At 38.4% G+C, this 20661-nt stretch overlaps 10 protein-coding genes across 10 annotated transcripts; 5 read left to right on the forward strand and 5 right to left on the reverse strand.

The window, feature by feature from the left end:
• Positions 1 to 467: 467 nt before the first annotated feature.
• On the forward strand, positions 468 to 1451 carry FSF1 (Fsf1p; the record flags this gene model as incomplete). Its single annotated transcript, XM_452531.1, has 1 exon — positions 468 to 1451. The coding sequence occupies one exon, from the start codon at positions 468 to 470 to the stop codon at positions 1449 to 1451; it is 984 nt and encodes a 327-aa protein (XP_452531.1).
• A 344-nt stretch (positions 1452 to 1795) lies between these two features.
• On the reverse strand, positions 1796 to 3055 carry ERG12 (mevalonate kinase; the record flags this gene model as incomplete). The annotated part of the gene is made up of 1 exon (XM_452532.1): positions 1796 to 3055. One exon carries the CDS (start codon positions 3053 to 3055, stop codon positions 1796 to 1798), a length of 1260 nt encoding a protein of 419 aa, XP_452532.1.
• Positions 3056 to 3701: 646 nt separating this feature from the next.
• Positions 3702 to 6191, forward strand: VPH1 (H(+)-transporting V0 sector ATPase subunit a; the record flags this gene model as incomplete). The annotated part of the gene is made up of 1 exon (XM_452533.1): positions 3702 to 6191. One exon carries the CDS (start codon positions 3702 to 3704, stop codon positions 6189 to 6191), a length of 2490 nt encoding a protein of 829 aa, XP_452533.1.
• A 218-nt stretch (positions 6192 to 6409) lies between these two features.
• PAC1 (Pac1p) lies at positions 6410 to 7729 on the reverse strand (the record flags this gene model as incomplete). Its single annotated transcript, XM_452534.1, has 1 exon — positions 6410 to 7729. One exon carries the CDS (start codon positions 7727 to 7729, stop codon positions 6410 to 6412), a length of 1320 nt encoding a protein of 439 aa, XP_452534.1.
• A 1366-nt stretch (positions 7730 to 9095) lies between these two features.
• On the forward strand, positions 9096 to 10970 carry HRK1 (putative serine/threonine protein kinase HRK1; the record flags this gene model as incomplete). The annotated part of the gene is made up of 1 exon (XM_452535.1): positions 9096 to 10970. One exon carries the CDS (start codon positions 9096 to 9098, stop codon positions 10968 to 10970), a length of 1875 nt encoding a protein of 624 aa, XP_452535.1.
• A 379-nt stretch (positions 10971 to 11349) lies between these two features.
• On the reverse strand, positions 11350 to 12537 carry PNT1 (Pnt1p; the record flags this gene model as incomplete). The annotated part of the gene is made up of 1 exon (XM_452536.1): positions 11350 to 12537. One exon carries the CDS (start codon positions 12535 to 12537, stop codon positions 11350 to 11352), a length of 1188 nt encoding a protein of 395 aa, XP_452536.1.
• A 278-nt stretch (positions 12538 to 12815) lies between these two features.
• On the reverse strand, positions 12816 to 14675 carry AIM9 (Aim9p; the record flags this gene model as incomplete). The annotated part of the gene is made up of 1 exon (XM_452537.1): positions 12816 to 14675. One exon carries the CDS (start codon positions 14673 to 14675, stop codon positions 12816 to 12818), a length of 1860 nt encoding a protein of 619 aa, XP_452537.1.
• Positions 14676 to 15490: 815 nt separating this feature from the next.
• KLLA0_C07601g (uncharacterized protein) lies at positions 15491 to 16183 on the reverse strand (the record flags this gene model as incomplete). The annotated part of the gene is made up of 1 exon (XM_452538.1): positions 15491 to 16183. The coding sequence occupies one exon, from the start codon at positions 16181 to 16183 to the stop codon at positions 15491 to 15493; it is 693 nt and encodes a 230-aa protein (XP_452538.1).
• An 860-nt stretch (positions 16184 to 17043) lies between these two features.
• On the forward strand, positions 17044 to 18789 carry HOP1 (Hop1p; the record flags this gene model as incomplete). The annotated part of the gene is made up of 1 exon (XM_452539.1): positions 17044 to 18789. The coding sequence occupies one exon, from the start codon at positions 17044 to 17046 to the stop codon at positions 18787 to 18789; it is 1746 nt and encodes a 581-aa protein (XP_452539.1).
• A 286-nt stretch (positions 18790 to 19075) lies between these two features.
• ICP55 (aminopeptidase) lies at positions 19076 to 20599 on the forward strand (the record flags this gene model as incomplete). Its single annotated transcript, XM_452540.1, has 1 exon — positions 19076 to 20599. One exon carries the CDS (start codon positions 19076 to 19078, stop codon positions 20597 to 20599), a length of 1524 nt encoding a protein of 507 aa, XP_452540.1.
• Between the last annotated feature and the right edge of the window lie 62 nt (positions 20600 to 20661).

Raw genomic sequence — 20661 nt, forward strand, 5'->3', positions numbered from 1 at the left:
TTCTCAAGGTGAAAAGCTTCTCAATTTATACTGGATGTCTGTTCTTTTTTTTTTTCAGGCAGAGAAAATTAGTTGTCCGGGTAAATTATCATATTACCTTTAGACATGTTAAGAATATGATTAGGGCAAAGACAAATATGTTATTGCTAAATTGGAAATCGAAGTGGTTGGAATCATCATCGTTTCACTAGTACAGTTTCTCCGAGAATAAGAGAATTATAATAACCTATTGCTAGATCAATAATTACTGTCTTTTTTCTTATCAGAATTCCAGCAGCTTTGTAACGCCGTACGTATCATTCTGACGCTGCAGAATGAAAAAAAAAAATGCAAGCTCGAGAGAATAATGCATTTATATCTAAAGAGTCATCTCATCTCGAAAGTAATTAAGCAAGAACAAAGTCGTGTTTGTCTCGTAGAAGCTCAGCTCATCCAAAAGACTTCGATACACTTGAGTACAGCTTATCATGGCATCCAGTGTCCCAGGTCCAATTGCCCTACCAGAATCTCGTTATGATCTAAGCACCTATTGGGGACGTGTTCGTCACTGCGCAGAGATTTCTGATCCAACGATGTTGTTAACGAGCAGTGATGATCTTCAACAAGCTCGCAAAATCATCAGTGCATATCGCCATGGAGAGTTGAAAGAAACGACGCCTGAGTTCTGGCATGCAAAGAAACAGCTAGATTCTACTGTTCATCCTGATACTGGTGAAACTGTGTTTCTCCCATTCCGTATGTCCTGTTGTGTGCCCTCAAATCTGATAGTTACTGCTGGTATGTTAACTCCTAATATGGGTACCGCTGGTACCCTGTTCTGGCAATGGGCTAATCAATCATTGAATGTTGCTGTTAATGGGGCCAATGCAAACAAATCTCATCCTATGTCCACCACTCAATTGATTACCAATTATACTATGGCCGTCACTGCATCGTGTGGTGTGGCAGTAGGTTTGAACAAACTAGTTCCAAGGCTGAAACATCTATCAGCAAACACTAAAATGATCTTGGGACGTCTTGTACCCTTCGCAGCTGTTGTATCAGCAGGTATAGTTAATGTATTCTTGATGAGGGGAGGCGAAATCCGTAAAGGAATCTCAGTTTATGACTCCAATGGAGATGAGGTTGGCAAATCAAAAAAAGCAGCCTTCATCGCTGTTGCTGAAACAGCGTTCAGTAGAATATCAAATGCTACACCAATCATGGTTATCCCGCCGTTGATCTTGGTTAAACTACAGAAGACTGTATTAAAGGGGAAATCCATGGCAGTTCAAACTGCTGCCAATTTAGGTGTTATTTTGGTCACGTCTTTCATCGCGTTACCATTTGCGTTGGCTGTGTTCCCACAATATCAATCGATCTCCGTTTCAAGTCTGGAACCTGAGCTAAAAAACAAGGTTGATTCTAATAAAAAACCAATTGAAACAGTGTATTTCAATAGAGGTATGTGATAATTTTTCCTCATTCACTCTATCAACCATGTAAGACGTTATCGAAACTATCCGTTTCTAGCCGTTGTAATATTGAACATTTTACATAAAAAATTATAGATAGTTATTAATTAAGTAGGCCAAGTACTCGCTATATAGATACATATGTGCTTCTTATCAATTCTAACTAAGAAATAGATTTGTAAATTGTAAATTGAATTAACTACATTCTGTATCTAATTATGAAATGACATTAATTTATTAGCTAAGAGCAGGAATTTGTGAAATTAGAAGTATAGGAAGGATGGGTGGTATTGAAAGAGCCATTAAATTCTCCAGTTATAAGAGATATAACGCGAATACATTCATGCGGTCCAAGTAAGTGAACCGTCAGGACTTGGTAAAAGAGCCAATGAAACTTCTTGCACAGTGGCAGAGTCTATAAATAAGTGTTTCAAAGATTCGTATTGTTCATTTTTTAAATCCACAAAACAGCAGCCTACACCACCAAGTCCGGTTTCGAAAATTTGGTATCCATAGTTTGAATGTAACTTTTCATGGAATTTTCTTACTGAGGAATGATCTACATCCTTATTGAGAAGTGTGAAGGCGCATCCACCACCACCAGCCCCAGTAAGCTTTGTTTGACCAATTTTCAATTCATCACTTAACTGTTTAATAACTTCTAGACCCGGATGTGATACACCTATAGCAACCAACAACCCATGATTAATTCTTATTAACTCTAGCAATTCATCATAATGAATGTCTTTTGAGATATCAGATAATAGCTCTGAACCCCTGAGAGCCACTTGGTTCATGGCTTCTAAAATAGGTTCAGTGATCAACGGCTTTCTGTTGACAAGGTCACCTACTCCAGACACAAGAATTTTAGTGGATCTTTTAATTCTTGTATTAGTTAAGACCATTGGCAGTTGTGGGAAATTGCTTATTTGATCAAACTTGGTGCTGCCATCCTCTTGCCTTTTGAATTTAACTGCGTTACCATATGTAGCCACAGCGTTATCGATTCCAGAAGGAGTTCCATGGATACAACATTCACCGATGAAAGCCCAATGATTGATAAACTCTTTCTCCTCTTGGGAGATACTTTTATCACATGAGATATGACCGCCCATTCTTGCCATTGCAAGAGCAAGACATACAGAAATTGACGCACTAGATCCAAGTCCAGCTCCAATCGGTAAAGTTGATTTCACCGTGAATTTTAAGCCTTTCACATTGGGACACAAACTTAGGTACAAGTATAGGAATGACAATGCAGCATAGTAGTTCAAAGAATCCTTCAAACCTTCCAAAAGTAAATTCAACTGCTCTTTAAGCTTTGGACATAAATGTTTCAGGCCAGCAGCTTGTTTTACAACTTCGCTGTCGATTGTTTTCAATTCTTCCGTGCTCCATTTTGAATCATAATTGATATCTGGGAAGTCTAGCTCTACCCCATCGCCATCCTTAGATTGTTCGATCAGTAAATACGTCCTTAGAGAAGATACACTAGCAGCTATAGCATTCTTATTGAACACGGCTGAATGTTCGCCGAATATAATCACCTTACCGGGAGCAGAAACGATAAATGGAGTTGGAACAGCAGATGTCACAGTCATACTATAATTTCAGAACTTCCTTTGTGGGAACGCAAGTAAAAGCACAGACTTTGTAAGCCTTTTAGATGTCAGTAATTACAAATACAGTGTAGCTAATGACTGTACTTGGGCCAGTTACGAGCTCTTAAATTCTTTTCTGTCTTCATCTCGTCTCATGTATGTTTAATATCTGAACGAAACTTCGTATATTTACAATTTTCGATGGATGGCCACCTTCGTATTTTGACACTTTGCACAGTCAACAGCGCGTAACGAGAAAGAAACAGTATGATAAAAGGACACAGATTTCAAAGCTTTGTTACCATGCCTCTAAACAATCTGTATAGTAGACAAATGGCACCTCTGGATAAACCTGCAGTATTGTTCTAAGTATTCAAATATGGATTTACATATCAATTCCTGTGTTCAATCAACCCATTTGTGTCACCTTTGCAGAGTTGGTAAGTGTGCGTGTTTCTGTCAGTCAGGGTAACACCCACAATCTTTTATCTTTGTTCTACAAAAACTGAAATTTGAACAATAAAATGTGGACTCTGTTCAAGTTAAGAGCTTCAGTGGAAGTGATCATTTGGAAAGGTATTTCTAACCTCACTGTTCCTCCATCATCTAAAGTTAATTTCGCTAAACTCAATTTGCTAACTATAGAATGAGCGAGAGCGTTGAGAAGCAGGAGGCGGTTTTCCGCTCTGCGGAAATGTCTCTTGTTGAAATGTATATTCCTCAGGAAATCTCGAGAGATGCTGTATACTCTTTGGGCCATACCGGTTTGGTCCAGTTTAGGGATTTGAATCGTAAGGTTAAGAGCTTTCAGCGTACCTTTGTGAGCGATATCAGAAGATTGGATAATGTGGAAAGACAATACCGTTATCTTGTTTCTTTATTGCAAAAATTCGATATTCCCCTATATCAAGAACCTTTGTCGGAAGAGGTTTCGGCATCGCCTGTGCCACCAAGCACTTCTGTTATTGCTGATCATGTTGAAAATGCGTCAATATTGGAAACCAGAATGCAACAGTTGGTTGAGTCCAGCGATGGTTTGGAAACTAAGAAGACAGATTTAGAGCAATTTAGAGCTGCTTTGCTCGCAGCCGATAAGTTTTTCACCGGAGAGTCAGATTTATCAACATTAAACCACCCACCCACTCAGGACGAGCTTCTGGAACTCGGCGAGGGCCAGAGCTTGGCTCACAGGGCTTGCTTTGTTGCTGGTGTCATTCCAAGAACTAAAGTTGGTACACTAGAACAAATCTTATGGAGAGCAGTGAGAGGTAATTTGTACTTCAAACATTTAGAATTAGATGAACCATTCTATGATCCGAAATCAAAAGAGAAAGTTTTCAAAAATGCTTTCATTGTGTTCTCCCACGGTGATATGATTATTCAAAGAATTCAAAAGATTGCAGAATCCTTGGATGCTAGCATTTATGACGTGAATGAATCCTCGGACTTGAGATCAAACCAATTGAAGGAGACTAACTCACGCTTACAAGATATATACACCGTGTTGGATTCCACTAATACCACTTTAGAGAGTGAGTTGTTTGCCATTTCAAAAGAATTGGATGGATGGTACAGGGACATCTCCCATGAAAAAGCCATGTACGAAGTCTTGAATCTTTTTGCATATGATTCCAGTCGCAAAATTTTAACAGCAGAAGGTTGGTGTCCAACTGATGAACTGACCGTTGTTCAAAATAAATTGAAGGAAACTTGTGTCAGATTAGGTATCGCTTCGCCAGCTATTGTTAATGTGATTGAAACTTCAAGAACACCACCCACGTTCCATCGTACGAACAAGTTTACTCAAGCATTCCAAGATATCTGTGACTGTTATGGTATCGCTGCTTATCAAGAAGCAAATCCTGGTTTGGCCACTATTGTCACTTTCCCATTTATGTTTGCTATTATGTTTGGTGACATGGGACACGGTGCATTGATGGCCATGGCTGCTGCAGTTCTTGTTTTAAATGAAAAGAAAATAGGCAACATGAAAAGAGATGAAATTTTTGACATGGCCTACAGTGGTAGATACATTGTGTTATTTATGGGTCTTTTCTCCGTTTACACTGGTTTCATCTACAACGATATGTTCTCTAAATCGTTGACTTTGTTTAAGTCCGGATGGAAATATCCTGAGTCTTGGGAAGTGGGTGAAAGCATCACTGCCCATCAAGTTGGAGTATATGCATTTGGTATAGATTCTGCTTGGCACGGCACAGAAAATGCTTTGCTTTTCGCTAATTCGTTGAAAATGAAGCTTTCCATCATTGTGGGTTTCATTCATATGTTCTACTCCTACATGTATTCTCTTGCCAATGACTTTTACTTCAACGATATGGTGAACATCTACTGTAATTTTATTCCTGGTTTGTTATTCTTATCATCTATCTTTGGTTATTTGGTCATTTGTATCATTTACAAATGGTCTGTGGATTGGGTTGCAGATGGTAAACCTGCTCCTGGTTTGTTGAATATGCTAATTAACATGTTCTTGTCCCCAGGTACTATAGAAGATGAACTATACCCTGGGCAAGCGAAGGTACAAGTTTTCCTTTTATTATTGGCACTTGTTTGTATACCATGGTTATTGCTTGCTAAGCCACTACACTTCAAATATACTCAAGATAAACATCAGCATCAACCAATTGCACTGAGTGAAGACGACCAAGTTCCAAACAGTGGTCAAGTTGAAGAGTATGACAATGAACAAATCGAAGATGAGGACGATGACGAGGAAGCTGGACATGGTGAAAATATGGGTGATGTTGTTATTCATCAAGTTATTCATACCATCGAATGGTGCTTAAACTGTGTTTCCCACACTGCTTCGTACTTACGTTTATGGGCCCTTTCGTTGGCGCATGCTCAATTGTCCACAGTTTTATGGACGATGACAATTGAAATTGCCTTCGGTATGTCCGGATTCGTTGGTGTAGTTATGACAGTGGCATTGTTTGCAATGTGGTTCGTGTTAACTTGTGTGATTCTTGTTGTCATGGAAGGTACATCTGCAATGTTGCACTCTTTACGTTTGCATTGGGTCGAATCCATGTCTAAGTTTTTCAAAGGTGAAGGTATTCCTTATGAGCCATTCAAGTTCGTTCATTTGGAATTGGAACCAGAAGCTTCATCATAACCGACTACCTTAACTTTAAAGACAGCTAGCTAATTTCGATTCAGAAATTCTAGCAATGTTGACTTTTATATATATATAACTGTATTTGGAATGATAATTTCCACAGCGTATTAAGACAATAAATTAAAATAGCAAATCATTATATCTATTAGATGAATTCCTTCGTAATTGACCTTAACTATCCGAATTGTATTGGTCGGGAGATGAAATTATATGCGTTACCTCATAAAGCTTGTTAAAGTTCCTTCACTGCTACCTGAGAAAAGAAGCTTTCTGGACGGTAGTCCAGTGAATGCAATATTATCTAATGTTAAACAGTTTTGGAACCCTTTATTCGATAAATCCCATGATTTTTTGCATGTTGTCGTCGACAGATTTGTCCAATCTAATGACCAACACTTGACCGATCCATCATCACTACAGGAAAACAACATATCATTAAACTGACGCAAATCTCTAACCCAAGAGTTATGATCTGTCAATACAGCTATTACCTTAAAAGTTGTATCCAACGGGTTTGGTCGCGGTGGTCTATGCGGGATAAACTTTGGCAAAGACACTTTCCAAAGTCGAATGGTACCATCACGGGACGCGGATGCGACATGTTGAAATCCCAAAGGCTGATATTGCGGTTGCAGATGTTGTGGATCTGGTATAAGAATAAGAACTTTTTCTACGGGGAAGTCATGTCCTATCCCCATGGAAAGCCCGTTGCCTGATGGCCAATGTGTCAATCTGATGGCAGAATCATTAGACCCAGTCAAGACAAATTCGCCATGAACATGAAGAGATCTGATCCATTGGGTATGAGGCTGGAAAGATTTGATACACCAACCGTTGGATATATCCCAGATTTTCAAGTAAAGGTCTCTGGAGCAAGTAGCTAGTAGAAGATCCGCACCTCTTTCAAAGAATTGGCAGTCTGATACCGTGTGTTCATGCCCGGCAAGCGTTTTGATGTGAGACAGCGTTGAATCCAATTCTAGTTCCCATATTTTGGTATTCAAATCCTTCGAGGTGGTAGCCAAATATGCCGGTCTTCCATTCTCATTGGGTAAAGAGATCGAGATCGATGTTATACCGTCCATATGAGCCATGGTAGATTGCAATGGAAGTTCCACGTTTAAAATATCGTAACGTAGCAACTTACCAGAGTCTAGTCCTATGAAGATGATCGGTAAACTGGGATGAAGGCATAATGCCGTGATGGAAGCATCCAACGTGATTTGAAACGAAGGAGTGTCACGGGGACACCAATCGCTTGATGCGTTTGATATTTGATTCGTGCTCGATTGTTGTTCATCAATAGATTTTTGTAATTCCTCACAATTCTTCTCCAGTTCCATGATTTTAGATTGCAACCTCACGATAGAATTCCATTTTCTTTCAAGAAGATTGGGATCCTGAGGTATAACGTCCGAACCATTGGGAAGAAGTACGGATTCTAGCTGAACGAGAAGCTCGTCTGAGCCCTCATTTTGTCGTACATAATCGCAAATAGCATGATTTAATGACTGGCGTTGCTTATATGTGAGCATGATCAAAGGCAGGGTTTAGTTAAGATTGAAAAATGCATGGAATAGTCTCTTATTGGGCAAAATCTGGGGAGTTTCCTCATATCATATCTAATGTATTGGATTGATACTAAGAACCAAAAAAAAGTGTTGATATTTTTGATGTTTACATTTTCGGCAAAAGCACAAACATGCGGCAACTGCCCAGAAATACTTAAATGAGGAACCAAGACTGGCGATGGACCGCTAATACGACAAGAATGTGGCGCATAAACGCCATGTCACTTGCTGTGTATATCTCGGCTCCTAAGCAAGATAAAACTAATCGTATCATATCATATCACGTGACCTCGGTTCTTAAATAAGGGGAAAAACCTGTCTCTGCTCGGCTGGTAAAATCACATGCCAATCGGGGTTCGGCACACTAACCCGGACACAATACCGGCCCACTGCAAATGTTTCCGTCCCGAGAGGAATTCAAACCTAACGGGAATAACGAACGAAGGAACGAGCGTGATGAAAAAAAATTGATCCTAGCCCTCACCTGTGGTCCGCTATGACCAGTGACCCATTTAATGATCACCTGATATGTAAATACCAAAAAACTCTATATATGGCAATGGTATACCAACCTTCTATACCGTAACAACGCCGGCGTGCGGCCAAGACATAAACACGCGCAGAGAAAAACCTCTGCGCGTGAGTGTATATTCTCTTATCTGTACCTCTTGGACATAACGTGTCACAACTTATATAATACAGAGCAGATACAGGGTACGGTGCCGCACAGCACTTCCAGAGCGCTTGTCTACTCTTCCCTCTTCCATCTTCCATCTCGTCTTTCCTTCTTGCTACTGTGCCTTGCCATTCCCCTGTACTAAATTAGCTCGGATCACATTCACAAAATTTCGTTAGTCACCCTGCAATGTCGCACAGTACCTGCAGTACTAAGCTCGTTTCTCTACCACAATTTCCTTAGCTTCTTTTTTTTGGATTTTTTCAGTTTAAACTGCCCTGGGAAAGATGCTGGAAATCAATTTGCGATATATAAAATAGATAAAATACATCTATATATATATATATATAGTATGCATCATATTATGTATTCAAGTACATTTATTGAAACTAGGCCTGTTCTCGTAGAAATCAGCTTCAAATTATTTCGTTCGAGTGGACTGAAAGGTTGAACGCACCCTGGTTATTAGTTGTTTCTCATTAATTAATCTTCTTTTTTTTAAGTGTGTGAGTGTGGAAAAGTGGTCATACTAAAATCGTCTTTCGGTTATTAATTCACATTTAGTCGCATGTTCCTTCAGATACACGACAAATAGGAGAATAAACCGTTTTCAAGTTCAGAAGAAATCAAATATCATCAGTCAACACATTAACTATGCCATCTTTGTTAGGTTTGTCTTTCCATAGGAAGAAGACTCATTCTTCGTCACAGTTGAGTTTGGCATCCGGAGCGACTGCGGAGCAAGAGCGAGGACACGGACGTTCGTCTCCTTCTTCCGGATCACCAAATAGTCATCATCACAACAATAATAGCAATAATAGTAGCAATAAACCACATCATACTGAGTCATTTACGCATTCGGTGGCAGCTTTTCTGGAACCGGGTCATAATTTCACTCCTTCTTCCGGTCATAGCGATCGTCGTGGTACAACGGTAACAGCAGTGACCGCTGCTGGTCCCGTACAATCTGTTTCCGCCAGCACGCAGCAGCTTCTGCATGATAACGGTAGCAGTAACAACCACAGTCATAATGCCAACGGGTCATGTGCGAATCCGCATCAACAGTCTCAACAGCATAAACTTACTAGATTTTTCAGACCTGGTATGAAAAAGAGGCCGTCAGGAGGCAGTCTTATGTCCAGCACGAAACTTACAGATTTGATCTCACCAGATCAAACGAATAACCTAGATCATAACAGCCATGCCTTCAGTGCTATACCACCAAGTACGGATTCTACCCTTTCACTTTCCAATAAGACTAACATTTACCATGATGATTCGATATTAGCTCAAAAATACGGGAAACTTGGTAAAGTGTTGGGTTCCGGTGCGGGTGGTTCTGTCAAAGTTCTTGTTAGACCTTCTGATGGTGCCATGTTCGCTGTGAAACAGTTCCGTTCAAGGAAGCCCAATGAACCTATTAGGGACTACGCAAGAAAATGTACCTCAGAATTCTGTGTTGGTTCCATGTTACATCACCCTAATATCATTGAAACTTTGGATATTTTCTCTGATGCAAAACAAACTCAATACTACCAAGTCATGGAGTATTGTCCCGTAGACTTCTTCGCCGTGGTCATGTCTGGAGAAATGTCACGTGGTGAGATCAATTGTTGTTTTAAACAACTGGTGGAAGCTGTCAACTATTTACATTCGAAAGGTTATGCTCATAGAGATTTGAAATTGGATAACTGCGTTATGACCAAGGAAGGTATTTTAAAATTGATAGATTTTGGTTCAGCTTTCGTTTATAAATATACCTACGAAAATGACACAAAGTTGGCCCATGGAATTGTTGGTAGTGATCCATATTTAGCACCAGAAGTCTTGGTCCATTCGAACGGATACGATGCTCCAATGGTAGATATATGGTCCATGGGTATCATCTTCTGCTGCATGATGTTGAAGAGATTCCCTTGGAAAGTTCCAAAGGATTCCGACGTTAATTTCAGCTTATACTGCATGCCAGATGACGTGGAACACGATTATGTGAAATCTGCTCAAGAACATGAAGCTTTGATGAAGACCAAGAGAGAAGAACGTCAAAAGGTCAAGCAAATGAAAGATTCCAAACCACGTGAAATTACTGAAGAGGCTCCTCAACATAGGGAACATGAGGAACATGGGTCTTCTAGTACCCAAGTAAATCAAATCACTTCTACACCGGAGCAGAAGACTGAAGTTGTCGAAAAGAAAGCATCACAGGTCACTCATGAAGAACCAATTAACCCCAAAGCAGATCCAACATCTTCTGAATATCAAGTACCTCAAAGGAAACAAAAGAAAGTTATACATGGTCCCTACAGATTATTGAGACTACTCCCACATGCATCAAGACCCATCATGTCTAAGATTTTAGAGGTGAATCCTGCTCAAAGAGCTACGATGAAAGATATATATGCAGATGGCTGGTTCGCAAATATTCCATACTGTACTCTTGATGACAAAAAGAATGTCATACGAGGTGCTGGTCATTCGCATACTATAGTAACAGAAGAAAATGCTCATTTGGAGAAGTATAAAGTATAGTCATTGCACAACTTTCATATCCTTTTTATCCTCTACTTTTCCTTAAAACTATCATCTCCTGTTGTTTATGTCATTCGTTAATACTGGAAGTATAACAAAACAGGTGTGATTGGCCCCAACATGCATATGTAGACTTAATTTAATTACTTTATTTCTTGTGTCCTTTTTTCAGTTCTATTTACATTATCATTTTACTGCTCACGTATAATACTATAACCAATAGGTATATATTAACTCTTTTTTTTTTTTCGTATGTGATATTTAAAGCCCGAACGTAAGAGTATTTTGAATAATATTTACAAGGTTGTATGTTCTATTTAGCTTTTCATGATCTTGAAACTATTTATATATATATGAAAGTCCGTTCAACGTTTATGAATCACAAACCAATATTTTTCAGATGTTCCGCTTTTAACAACTCATTAGACCCAGGAAAGTTGAAAATTGCCATATTGTTGACGCCCCACCTTTCTGCCAGTAGCTTTCCGCCAAAAATATCGGCAGCAACAGTTCCCTCAAATTTAAAACTTAAATAAAGTAAGAGCCTTAGTTTTAAAACCTTTTGTTGCTCTATGTTTTCCACCATTTTATTCAAATCTTCGCCCTTTTGATATAACTGCCGTCTAGCGATAGCATCTACAAGTTCTCTATCACTTAAAATGGTAGGCTCCTCACTATCTCTCAACAATTCACGTAGAAGTAACCAATCATCGATCATAATCTTTTGATTAGTTTCAACTACTTTTAGTAATGGGATTTTAAACTCTTTGGTAATGTTATAAATGCCCATTCTCCAACTAGGCATAATATTTTGTTTTGTTAAGAATTGAGAGACAGCAGTCTTATCTAGTTCATAAGGCGAAATGTATGACTTTTCTATTTCAAAATTATCTACCAATTTTTTGCTTCTTGAGTCACTAATCCTTCGATAAAGACCTGGCATTAAACAATTCCAGGGTGAAAGGGATGGGAAAATATAACACAATAACGGTGTAACCTCCTCAAACATGATAAAAGCTATCAGAAATCTTGGTATTTTCCAAAACTCTTTTCTACGAAGCCATTGAAGATATTGTTTTCTTGTAAGATCAATCTCATCGAATTTATTCTGTTTCAGCACTCTACTTTCTATTTCTTTGAACTCTATTAATTTCGTTAACTCATTGACGGTATATTTGAATCCCTTGGAGTCGAAATAGGTAGACCAGGTGGATTTGACTCCGACTTTATACATCCCTAATACAAATTTACCAAGTCGAAACCATTTCACAAGAGGTTTTCTCCAGTTTGAAATAGAGTCATCCTGTTTAACCGCATCAGTTATTTTTGTAGTAGGAATATGTGTTACTGGTAATGTCGCACTCACATTTAGATTAGTTTCGGGGCATTTGTCAGAGTATACTTTTATAGCTATCTTTCCATTTTGATTCAGTTGGTATAGACGATTCAAAAGAGCGTTTGAAGCTAAAGATTCTTTAAACGCAGAGTTCGAAGATATATCGATTGGTGTTCTCTGTGTACTGTATCCGCGCTTGACGATATATCCAACCCTGTTGGCCACAGTCATTGGCTTGAGTCGTTTTGTTTACTTGGGCACTTCAATATCATATTAAAACCCAGCCAGATATTATGATAGTAATTGTTGGAGTTATTTTAGCATAAATGGAAATTTAGAATTTCATAGCTTAAACTGGATAATACAGGAAATTAGGCCAACATTCTTTGATTTCATATAATGATGGTCACAAGAACGCTCCTCTGCTGTAAACCAGGAAGGCAAAAAAATTTATAGCTATAGAGTTGTTCAGAATATTTATTTACAAGAAGAAAAGTCTGTTCGCAGATTTAGGCATCTTCCGTGCGAGAAATAACGTAATCTCCTTTCTCATTTTTTACCAAAATGCCACCTTGAACTAGGTTATCAAACATATCTTGTGGCATCCATCCTTGGGTAGCGGCAAATGGTTGGGAAATCAGTTTCTCATGATAAGCGTTCAATGCATCAGCATGCTTTTTGACTTCTTCTTCGGAATATTTTAGTGGGTATTCAGCGGCATTTACTAATTTGTTATTAGCGAAGATCGGCCAGACTTCAGCCAATTGAAGAAGAGCTTCTTCAATCAAAAGGTATTCTTCGTCGGACTTTCTTTCGATGGCAGCCACATAAGGGTTTCTCAAAACTTTGATTGGTGGAGCGACAGAAGAGATCAATTCAGGTAAGTTTTCATTTAAAGCAAACTCCCATAAAAACTGGTTACGAGTACGCTTGTACATGAACTCAAGTTTGGCTTTTTCCGATTCTTCCATGTCCTTGTACCCTTCAATATCCTTTTCTAGGTCATAGATTTTTGGTCCATCGTAGGCAACAAATTGAGGAGTGTTTTGTAAAATGTAAGGCTTAATGGATGATCCTTCAAAGTCCAATAAGTAAGGAACATCATCATCTTCTTTTAAAATAACATTCATTGGGTCTAAATCTGGATGATGTAAACGAGGCTTTAAAAGATTCTCCATTTTCGGAATAGAAGTGGTTTTAGTATTAATTAGATCTGGGGCAACTTTGGCAAGATTATCAAAAGTCTTTATTTGATCTTTCAATATATCTTCGGCGACAACTTCTGGCGATGCGTGAGCTTGGACAAGACCTAGTCTAGCACGAGCGTTTTCCGCTTCCAGTAATCCTGTACATTTGACGATATCTAAAGGAGATGATATATCCCATGGTCCTAAATATTGTTTGCGGTCATCGAAGTTCAAAGTAGACTTTTTTCTCCATAAGCATCTTTCAACACTTGGGCCAATTCTCCATCTATCTTTTAATTCTTCATTTGTTTCACCTTCATAAGCCGACTCTTCAGAAGTTTTGTAATCCTTGGCAAAATATAAACTTCCGAAGGCGTTAAACTTAACTTCTGCGAGCTTGGCCTGGAACTTAGAAATAGGATTAATGACAGCATTTAACTTATCCTTATGAGATTTGCCATCCTCGGCGTCATTCTCCAACGGAGTCCAACTTCTCATTAGAAGCGTACCTTCTATATATTCCTCCAAAATGAAAGGCTGTCTGACAGGGTTCAAAGCATTAACACCGAAACTGTAAACTTTTGGAACTTTAAGACCCAGTTTGAGATCGGCAAAATCCATAGTGGCCACTTCACTCTTCAATCTGTAAGCAAGGGTATTTTCATCGTCCAATGCGTATGGAATTCTTAAAACAAAGGACTTTTCGGCGTTGGTATCAATTTTGTATATTCTGTGATGCTTACCTTCATGGATGCTAGCCATTGACACAATTCTGATCTTTTCATTGGGATTAACTGTCCCGATATTCTCAATTTTAACATTGTGTGGGAGAGAAACAGTTAAGTTTGGTAAATAAGCTGGTGGTGGAATGCTGCTTTTCGATAATCTTTTAGCGTTTTCTATGGATTGCTTATACAAATCATCAATCACGCTGTTCAAACCCTCGAGAGAGAACTTAGTAATTCTCTTCTCCTTTTCTTGTTTATCATTCTTCAACCATGTACCCCATGAGTATTTGAAGAAAGCATCCCTCTGCGGATCATTTTCATCAGATAACTTTGTGAATACCTCTTCTGGCTTATCTGATACTGAGCGAACGAATAGCTTGCCAATTTTGGTGCTAGAAACTCGCAACGAACTCTTAGGCACACTTCTAACGCATCTGGAACCGATTCTTAACATTTTCACTGTCAATTGTGGACCTTAGCGTCTTAGGAGTATAGCTGTCAACGGTTTAAGTGTCATCCAATAACATATCTCTGTGAATGTTCGCAGTTTAACGTCTTAAATTGTGACTGGCACTGTAATTAATTTCTGTTCGCTATTATCATCGGAGTCAGGGTAAATAAGGTTAAATTGACTGACGTTACAAAGTAGAAATGTATAGATCCCCTCCTGGACAAACACCTTGAAGGAAGAAGGAGTATGTAATGAGCTGATTAGTTTATCATTGACATTTGTAATCACTCTTCAATTAAATCGGACTGCTAGTGTTGGCTGTCGTTTATTTTAGTTATATTGCTCCTAAAGTATATGATTTATTCCTAGTTAAACACTTTATGATAGAAACTTAGTTTAGATATTGAAAACTTAAACTCAGTTCTCAAAGATAATAGCATAATGAGGACTGACACATCTTTGCCGAGGTACCGTAGGTGCTAAAACTAGGAGTAAACCAACATTACTAAAGTAAATAAACGTGATAATATGAAATACATAGAGGCGTCAAAATGTTCCGTGTAAAATAATCCAACACTCCAGATAACCAATGAAAGAAACAACAAATAAATGAAATGAAGATACATAAAAAAACTCTGAAATGAAGTGAATGGAGATAAATGAAACGCTTGTGGCGTTAGAGGTTTTAATTTTTACAATTGTGTTCGATTTTTTTTTTAGAGTGTGCTTTTTTTTGAATTTGTTTTTTGTTAAGTTAGTCCTGCTCTTTGAAGAAGATGTCTCCTCGTGTGTTTACTAAAATCCTTGTGTGTAGTATTCTAATCGTTGTCACTATCAGCAGCAACCAGAACTGAGGGTATGTTTTTCATGTCATGCAAATACGACATATCATCGCCCATTGTGCTCAAATTAGTTTCCAATTCGCTATTTACCCTAGGAATAACGTTGGGATTATTGAAATCATTCAACAGGTTTTCTTGCAGCTCTCTTGGCTGTTGTTGCAGTTTCGAAGGCGTGAGCGACTCACGAGACATGCCGTTCAAAGAAACACTGTCTAACCTAGAATCCTCAACACCTGTTCTTGACAAAGCGTCTGTACTTAATAATTTAATCTTTTCTCGAAGAGTCATGGGTGGACCAATAGGAGAATCAAGTTCGTCTGCAACGTTCGACCCATTATTTTTTTTTGGTTTCCAGTAGGATTGCGACATGGAATTCAACAGATTAAGCGAGTACTGTGGGATTCCATACCTCTGTACCCTTCTCCCCTCAACACCATCTTTTGTTGCCGTCATAGATAGCCCTGACGTTACACTAGACCTCGAAAGAGGTCTCGAAATCGTGGGTACCAAATGTTCATCTCTCTCCTCATCTTGATATCCATTATCATCCGTATCTGCCATGTCTGCCTCATATATCGCCTTCATAGATGAATTATCCATACTTTGATCATTCAACGATAGATTAGAGTACAGATCTTTTGACCCCAGGGACAATGTTGACTCAGGCATGTCTAAAAAATGTAATCAAAATCAGATTTATACCGATATCAATTCAATCCCTTAGCTATTAATATAGCCTTTGAAATGGTCCACTTCTTCAATAAAATCTAATGAGAAACAGAATAGAACGTTGTAAACAAGCAGTATAACAACGTACAGTGCCTTATAATTCTAACGTAATAATGAATCGTACCTAGTGCTTTTACCTTTTATGTATATCTTTTCTTCCTTGAAAACTCATATATACTATGTAGGTGATTTCCATCTATTTCGTTATTTTATAATATTGATGTGATGAATTCAATCTTTTTCACTTTCGAAAATTCCAAAATTTTCCCTTTTTTTTTTAATTTTTTTTTTGGGCGAGGGGATGGTGCTGAGTTCAGAATTTCCCCGGAGAAACTATTCTCCTTGATATAAAGAATTTTAGGACTAGTTTTGGGGGACATTCACGCAATCAGTATCGTTTCGGAAAATATGAGGCACGAGGTACTCCTTTAGTACCACCAATATACTAACTAAAGGGTTACATGTCCGGCAAGCGACATTGGGTTGTTCTTAGGTTTTTGATTGTGAAGGTAGCAACATACACAGCATATAACTATATTCTAAGAATAATTTATCACGTGACTGATATTTTTTTTCATTCTGTGCAACATCATATCCAATTCCATGTTAAAGTTAACGAAAGGGAAAACTAAAAAAAAAAGAAAATTGAAAAATGCCAAAACACAGATCGGCGGCTAAGTAGTTACCCCTTTGTTTAACCTATATCTCAGTGAGATAGAAAGAGAAAAGAGATTAAAACAAACATACACCAACAGTACTAGATCCCTCTAATATCAGAACTTGCCATCTTTATAACTACAATGTCGACGATTCAGAAAGTGAGGGAAAAGAACGAGGTTTCCACGAAAAATGTTATTTCCCAAGACCAGTCCCAGAAACTTGTTCAAACAATGATAACAATGTGTTTTGGTTGTTTAGCATTCCTCAGAGGGTTATTCCCCGATGACAACTTTGTTGACCAAAAGTTTGTTCCGGAAAAATGTACCAAGGATTACGACAAGAATAGCGCCTCAAGTATTAGAATTAAGACTTTGGTAAGAGACAAGAGCGACGAGGCAAACTTGTTTTTAGATTGGTTGGAGAATGGAGTTTTCCAAACCTTGAGGAAAGGCTATTTGAAAGCAATTTCGTTAGGTGTTTTCATTGATGAGAGTAATCCAAACGACTTGATTGAGACGTACTTGTTTTCTTTTGATTATTCGCATGATTCAATCACTATCAATATCAATGGCCAAGCTGATAAAGTATCATTATTAGATTCACGCAAGATGGTCCAGCAATTGATGAGAAGATTTATCATAATTACACAGTCGCTAGATCCCTTACCTGAGAAAAGGTTTTTAACAATGAGATTGTTGTTCAATGACTTGGCGCCGAAGGAGTACCAACCACAGTTATTCAAAGACGCTACAAAGGATCCAAAAACAATTATCACTGTACCTCAAGAAAATGGACTAGATACTTTCTCTGTGGGATCTTTGAACACATCGGTTCATAAAGTTGGCATAAAAGTGCTTTCTTTGGCGGATAACACAATCCAAGAGCAACTTGCTTCCGGGATTACAACGCAGCTTGATCCCTTTGATCTATTAAATGATAATATCGAGCTACCGCAGGATACACCCTTTAATAGTCAGGTTAACGAGCCAAGTCAAACGACAACGATGTTACAGAAATATCTGAGATCATCACCAGCCAATTTCCATCCCACGCAAGCAATTCCTGGTGATTTAACTCTCAATCAAAATGATACGAATTTCCAAGGTACCGTTTCGCAAAAACTGAAACATATTAGATGCCTCAGGTGTAAAAAAATGGTACCAGCTGTCTGTTATGGTAACCATGCCGGATCTTCAATTCCAGTTTGTATCGAGTGTTTGAACAACAATAGGATTGATATGAATTCTGTTACGATGCAAAGATTCATCATGACAAGGAAAATATACAGATACATGGCAAAGAAGCCCGATTTTCCTAAGTCTATCTCTGAATTCTACTCTATATTTTACGGAGATTCTGCTACTGATTTCGATAAGCAGAGAATTGATGATGCTTTGTCCGTATTGTTGATGGACGAAGTTTTCGTTGTGGAGCCGGATGTAAGAGTCAGCTCCACTGGAACCCAGTTGAGATCATCAGGTTATATCAATGTGGATTCTAACTCAATTTTTTACCCGAAAGGAACTCTTCCAAAGGGTACGTGTGCATGGACATTCGTTCTCCGTGCTTCAAAGGCCCGTCCATTTTATACCGAACCATACGCAAAGACCGAGGCGCAGTTACAAAAATTACTAGAACAGTGCGAAAACACTTTTAAAAACTTGAAAAAACTTTCTGTTGATGACTCCTTAACATTACACGAATTGAGTATTAATGATACTACTAATAGTATGGGCTACCAGGGGAAATCAAAGAAAAGGGTCCATAGTGACAATGAGAATGACTACATTTCTCCAGAAAAGTCTTATCTTGACACGCAAAACTGCCATGCAGATAAAGTGAGAAGAATCAGCGTTTCTAAAAAGACATTGAAAAGCGCTTGGTAATCGCGTATGCTTATTGTCTTAATACATGGACTTTGAATGAATGACGTTCTTTCAGCACATTCATCTCTCTGTCCGAACTGACGCCATTATAAAATGCTCTGAAAACAAAAAAAAAAAAACTGAAAAATTCGGTGTGGAATAAGATGAAATTGTTTGAAGGTACTTATTATGTAGGCTCGTAATGAAAACCACTGAATTATATACTCTCCCTGGAACCTTATCCAAATATCAATAGCTAAATAGCTGGAATTTTGCATATCAAGTGATTAAATGGCACTGTTGGATAATGTTCAAGAATAATATTTTGACTTCAATTATATGCCGGAACTTTCATGTTCAATCGGGGTTGAAGAAATTTGTCAATCGTCAACGATTACCGATTAATTGTGGTCAGCCCATCCATGAAACGAGGCCATATCTTTTAAAGGCAGGGGAATTGACTCCTGGTATTACTGCGTTAGAGTACTTTAAAAGAAGAGTTAAGCTTGCCGATAAACTTGCTGCCAAATCATGTGCAATCATTGCCGGTTCTCAAGTAAAATACGCATCCGGAGCAGTATTCTATCCATTCCAACAGAACAATGATATGTACTATCTCACTGGCTGGAATGAACCTGATTCTGTCATGATAATCGAGAAACCAAACAACAATCCCGAAGATGTAGTGCTACATATGATGGTTCCTCCAAAGGATCCTTTTGCTGAGAAATGGGAAGGGTTCCGCACCGGAGTTGATGGTGTTAAAGAAATATTTAATGCTGACGAAGCGACCAGCAACAAAAATTTAGAGCGCTACATATGCAATATCATTAGGAGATGTGATTATGTCTACTTTGATCATACTAAGGATGCAAAGAATTCGACAGCTTTCTTCAGCAGTTTCTTCTCTATGAATGATAATAATCAAAAAGAGCTTACGATATTGAACTTAATCAAAAATACGACCCCTTCGAGACAGTTGAGACCTCTCAAAGGAATTGTAGCTGAGCTTAGAAGTACAAAATCTCCCGCAGAATTGCGTATCATGAGGAGAGCCGGCCAAATTTCCGGGAGAGCTTACAATCAAGCGTACGCTCGAAGGTTCAGAAATGAAAGAACGTTGGGATCCTTCCTAGAATACAAGTTTATCGAAGGTGGTTGTGATCGTTCAGCGTATATTCCAGTAATCGGAACTGGGGACAACGCATTATGCATTCATTATACTAGAAATGACGATGTTATGTTCGACGATGAAATGGTGCTTGTAGATGCAGCAGGTGCCATAGGTGGATACTGTTCTGATATCTCAAGAACATGGCCAGTATCTGGTAAATTTACAGATGCCCAAAAAGATTTATACGAAGTTGTCCTAGCGGTTCAAAAGAAATGTATTGAATTGTGTGCTGCCCATAATGTTATTTCATTGCATCAGATTCACGAAAAGAGTTTACAATTCTTCAAGCAAGAACTGAAAAACATTGGTTTGAGTAGTTTGAGCAACTGGGATATCAATGAAATCTACCCGCACTACATAGGTCATAATTTGGGTTTAGATGTGCACGACGTACCAGAAATATCCAGGCATCAACCTTTGCAAGAGGGTCAAGTGATCACTATCGAACCTGGTCTCTACATCCCTAATGATCCAAAATACCCCGAATATTTCAGGAATATTGGAATTCGTATCGAAGATGATATTGCCATTGGCCTGAATTCATACACTAACTTGACGGTTGAAGCAGCTAAAGAAGTAATTGACATCGAAAACATTGTTCAGCATGGTGTTTCTACCAAAATAGATCACGACATACCTCGTCCTCTTGATTTCTAACGGTTCGAAAATATTTAAAAGTTATGTAATTTCACTAGCATTTATCATGTAAATAGAACAAA

The sequence above is a fragment of the Kluyveromyces lactis genome (assembly GCF_000002515.2).
Source record: "Kluyveromyces lactis strain NRRL Y-1140 chromosome C complete sequence".
Lineage (NCBI taxonomy): Eukaryota > Fungi > Ascomycota > Saccharomycetes > Saccharomycetales > Saccharomycetaceae > Kluyveromyces > Kluyveromyces lactis.